The 4,923-nt window shown below is 38.3% G+C and overlaps 1 protein-coding gene across 1 annotated transcript; it reads left to right on the top strand.

Annotated features, from left to right (window-relative positions):
- Window positions 1–2,580: 2,580 nt before the first annotated feature.
- Window positions 2,581–3,783, top strand: LOC309508463 (piggyBac transposable element-derived protein 4-like). The gene is made up of 2 exons (XM_082183107.1): window positions 2,581–2,777; window positions 2,907–3,783. Exons 1-2 carry the CDS (start codon window positions 2,592–2,594, stop codon window positions 3,453–3,455), a joined length of 735 nt encoding a protein of 244 aa, XP_082039233.1. The 5' UTR covers window positions 2,581–2,591; the 3' UTR covers window positions 3,456–3,783.
- The last annotated feature ends 1,140 nt before the right edge of the window (window positions 3,784–4,923 follow it).

The raw sequence follows: 4,923 nt of genomic DNA, 5'->3' as shown, positions 1-4,923 counted from the left end.
ACTTTGAATGGGATTTCATTTGCACTTTTATGGACTTCAAAAAAGAAACAGCATTTCACTGTCGTTATAAAGCTTGGAAGAGCCAGGACATTTATTAATATATCTCTGATTGTATTCGTCTGAAAGCAGAATGTCATATAGACCTAGGATGTCTATATGAGTAAATAGGAGTAAATCATGTGCTAATTTAAATTTTTGGGTGAACTATTCCTTTAATTAAGTGCTAACTGTTACCTGTTTGTTGTTAAGTGTTAAAATTGCATTTTGTTTTTAAAAAGTAATTCAGCCAACATGTTCACAGATGGCATTTTAACTAAATAAATGTTTTAAAACCCAGAAAATGTTGTTTTCTTTTTCCTAGTGTGACTACTCTTATGAAACCTTAAAGTATAATATTTTAATTATGTAATAATAAAAGCAGTATTCCCTGTAAAAATACAATTTATTGCTGTCGACAAGTTTAATAATGTAAAATGTGGTATAATTGGTAATTACAGTGGAGTACTGTAAGTGCTGTTTACTGTAGTAGTGTTGTAAAAATACAGTATGTGGATGGCAACCCAGCTGCCAGTATTTTACTGTAAATTTACAGTGAAAAGTTTTACAGTGTACATGCATGTGATACTGATGCATTTTTAAAGCTGTGGCATATGGTTATGGTACTTTGTGGATGTATTTGTCAAAAATGACAAAGAAAACACTGCATTATTGTATTAAAATACTATATTTGGTATTTACATAATAGATAAAATCTCCAACTATAGGCATTTAATTTCAAGGCATTCAGATATAAGATTTGTATCCCTAATATATGTGAAAGTATGTACTATAGAAATAAGTACATATATGCATGTATACATATATGCGTCATATATGCATGTATACATAAATGCGTCATATATGCATGTATACATATATGCGTCATATATGCATGTATACATATATGCGTCATATATGCATGTATACATATATGCGTCATATATGCATGTATACATATATGCGCCTTACATATATTTCACATTTATGTGCATATACGGGAAAATATATGGCACTTACATGAAAACGGCCATTTTTTCTATATTTTGAAATATATGTTTCATATATGTCTATGTGTTTTACATATATGAATTTTGCATATATTCTCATATATGCAGCAGACATACATGGGCACTAACATTATATATGTAATTTACATATATTGACATATATTACATTTCTGTATGGGCTAATTGCATGCAGCTTGCTCTCAAATGAGAGGTAATTCCTTTTGTGCTGAGGTGGATAAAATCTCACTGCACATAGCCTACTACTTCAGTGCCCAAGAATTCTGTGGTGTACGAACCTCCTCTCCAAGAAAAGAAAATGCAGACAAGACTCACCACTCGGCAGGCCTTGGAAATGATCCTGAGTGAAGTAAACCCTTGTGACTCAGATGGAGAAGACATAGAACTTCAGCCGGATTCGGACTCAGAGCTGTCTGATCTGTCTTCAGGTTAAGTTTCATTTCATATTATTTCCTATTTCATTTCAAACCAGTAAGTGGAAAACACCAAAAAAGCAGAGTGGAGTGACATAAATATTTACTCTGCCTTTTTTGTATTGTCCACTTTTTTGTTTGTACTACTTAGCAGACATTCACTGCCATCTGAAGTGCAAAACATTATTAGTTGTTTCTTTGCTTTAGTTGTATCTTTTTATTTAGGAAGATATTTCAGACATTATTCCGATACAGAGAAGGAGATACTGGAATTATTATTAGTATCTATGCATGCATTTGTGATATCATTTGACTTTTCCATTGCTCACAATTTGAATTTGTTCACACTGCAGATGAGGAGACTGCTCCTCAACCAAAAAAGAGAGCCCGTTTGGGGACTGACCTGACAGAGACAGCGAAAGATGGCACAGTGTGGCGTGAAGAACAGGTGGGGACGCGTCTCCCTTTCACCCCAATAAAAGCGTACGCTGCAGATGGAGAGCCAACGGCTAAGGCCAGGAAAAGTATCTCGAGTCGCCTTCAGAGCTTCCTGTGTTTCATCACTCTTGACATGCTTCATAGCATTCAAGAATGGACTATTCAACATGCACAGGAAACGGGGCATGTTCATTGGTTCATGGCCCTCCCTGAACTAATGGCATTTATTGCAATTGTCATCTTGCGGGGGCTTACCAAGGTTCCATCACTACGTGACTGCTGGTCAGCAAACCTGGGAAACCCACATATCATTGGAACAATGCCGCGAAACCGCTTCCAAGACATCATGCGACACCTACGCTTTGATGACAGGTCCACCCGGAGTGATCGAGCAAAGACTGATAAGTTTGCTGCAATTTCCAGTGTGTGGGGATCATTTGTCACCAATTGCATCACGTCCTACAACCCTGGTCTACATATCACCGTTGATGAACAGCTTTTCCCGTCAAAGACTCGCTGCTGTTTCCTGCAGTATATTGCAACTAAACCTGACAAGTTTGGGATCAAGTTTTGGGTGGCTTGCGACCTAAAATCCAAGTACATTTATAATGTCCTCCCATATCTTGGCAAGGACCCTAGTCGTCCCAGTGGAGAGAGACTGTCTGAAAATGTAGTGATGAGGCTGATGGAACCATTTCTAGACAAGGGCAGAAATGTTACCACGGACAATTTCTTCACATCGCTGTCACTTGCGCATAAACTTCTTAGCCGGAAAACCACCATCCTCGGCACAGTCAACAAGATTCGCCGGGAAATCCCTCAATCCGCTAGACACACAGATCGCAATGAATTCACCACTCAGGTATGTTGCAGGTCTTTTGTGGTTCTATGTTTATGTGTTTCTAATTTTTAGAATCAACACCGCCAAGTGTGTCATTGTGTCATTGTGTGTAAAAGTGCTATGAAAATAACAATTTATCTTATTTATTAGGTGTTTTCAACCACTGCTGCTACGCTGACGGTGTATGCGGCCAAACGGAAGAAGACCGTCTACATTCTTAGCAGCATGCACAGCGTGATTCAGACTGAAAATACCACCAAAAGGAAGCCAAACACTATCACCCTTTACAACACCACAAAGTGTGGCGTGGATGTGATGGACCAGATGGTGCGGGAGTATACTGTCCGCACAGGGACACGGCGCTGGCCAGTTGCCGTGTTCTATAACATGATTGACATGGCAGCACTGAATGCACATGTGCTGTATCAAGCATGCACCGGAAGGCAGGAAAGACGGGTGGACTTCCTGCTGGAGCTTGCAAGAGAGTTGGCTAACTCTCATATGTGTGCGAAGAAGGAAAGAAAAGAACAATTGCTTCGGACACAACCCTCCACACCTAGCCCTGGAAAAAGAGCCATGTGTCAGGTTAAACACCAATGCAAGAACAATCATGCCACTGTGCGATGTGTTCACTGCTACAGATACACATGTGGTAAATGCAGACGGGAGATACCATGGCAGTGCCAGGATTGTGAGTGATTGCTGGAATGTACTCACTCACTTTTTAATATTATTTGTAAATATGTGTACAAATGGTTGGTTTCTTTTTTATTTTATTTTGTACTGTTTTTATCAATAAATCTCAGCAACAAAGGAAAAAAAATACATGTGTGTTGATTTCTACCTAAGATGGCAAAGTGAAACACAAGTTTCCTTGAAGTGGCTCAGCATGGCCCCACATTGTTTGCATAACAAAAGCAACTGTTCACAGCTGATTAAGGATATTAGCCTAAAGCCTTCCAGCCCATCGGCTGTCCTGCGGGTTTTATAGGTAGAAAAGACAAATGGCTGCTCTCTGGGACTTCTAGTGTTATACAAATACATTTTATTTCAACATATTTCAGTCGATTTTTACTCAGTATAGCAAAATAATTTGCTAAAAGCAGATCATTCATTCACACACAGAAACGCAATTCAAATTTAAACCGTATTTTTGCGAGTTGTGGTAAACAGCGCGTCTCTGCCGTTCATTCATTCACACACAGACAGAAACGCGATTTACTTGAGAATGAAAAAAAACTTACTACAGTATTCCATCCGTTACTCCTCGAAATACCAGCACTTCTGAGGTACATTTTCCATTATTATTATTCCTCACAGCGCTGCGAGACGGTGTAAACAAGTACAATGATCTGATTAAACTTGTGTTTTCTCGAGCTGATATAGGGGCGTTCACAGGCTTGCGTGGATTGCCTCAGTAATTTGCGTTTGAATAGCGCGCGCTCTCCGTGGGCGGGGCAGATTAAAACGTAATGAGCTGAGATGAGAACGACTGACATCTCGCTCTTTTCTTACAGATTACATGAACTGAGAATATTTGTTTTTTATATAAATTACTTCATTTAAAAGAAGAGAATTCAAGCTTCATGCCTGTGTGTCTGTATGCCTGTTTGACTGAGTATTCGCTCAGTTATGGTTCATTTTTGGACACGTTTCAGAATGGACTACACTGACAGAGAGGAGGCAGAACTCGCTTTGTGTTTATTTTTCTTTATTTGGCAAAAAGCAAAACACTTTGTTTTTATTATGAGTATACACAAAAATAATACACATTTAACAGAATCGATTGATGTATGAAACGTGTTTGTAATATCTAAGTCAACAGAGCAAAATTAATCTCTTTTGAACTGATAAAAAAAAAAAGCGAGCTGGTATCGCCGGCGATACAGCCGACCCCAGGGGGTTAAGGACCTCTGAATGACCCAGGGTGTAAAATCTCCTCAAGCCACAGAAAACTGAGATTTTACCTATAACAATACATAAACCCACATGGAAAGAACCTATATAAACATATATGTTTTAATATAGGTTTTGATATAGGTTTTTAATATATGTGACATATATAAAATTGGCCGTTTTCCTATATTATATGTACATATATGCACATATATGCACCTATATGTTCACCTATATATGCACCTATATGTGCACATATATGCACCTATAT

The sequence above is a fragment of the Leuciscus leuciscus genome (assembly GCF_965113295.1).
Source record: "Leuciscus leuciscus genome assembly, chromosome: 10".
NCBI lineage: Eukaryota > Metazoa > Chordata > Actinopteri > Cypriniformes > Leuciscidae > Leuciscus > Leuciscus leuciscus.
Note: the sequence above shows the minus strand (reverse complement) of the source record. Positions and strands in the feature narration are given on the sequence as shown.

Excerpts from the sequence above, each read along its gene's own strand:
- LOC309508463 (XM_082183107.1), top strand. The coding sequence starts at position 2,592 with ATGAGGCTGATGGAACCATTTCTAGACAAGGGCAGAAATGTTACCACG. Across the intron at positions 2,778-2,906 it reads GCAATGAATTCACCACTCAG|GTGTTTTCAACCACTGCTGC; the intron begins GTATGTTGCAGG and ends CTTATTTATTAG.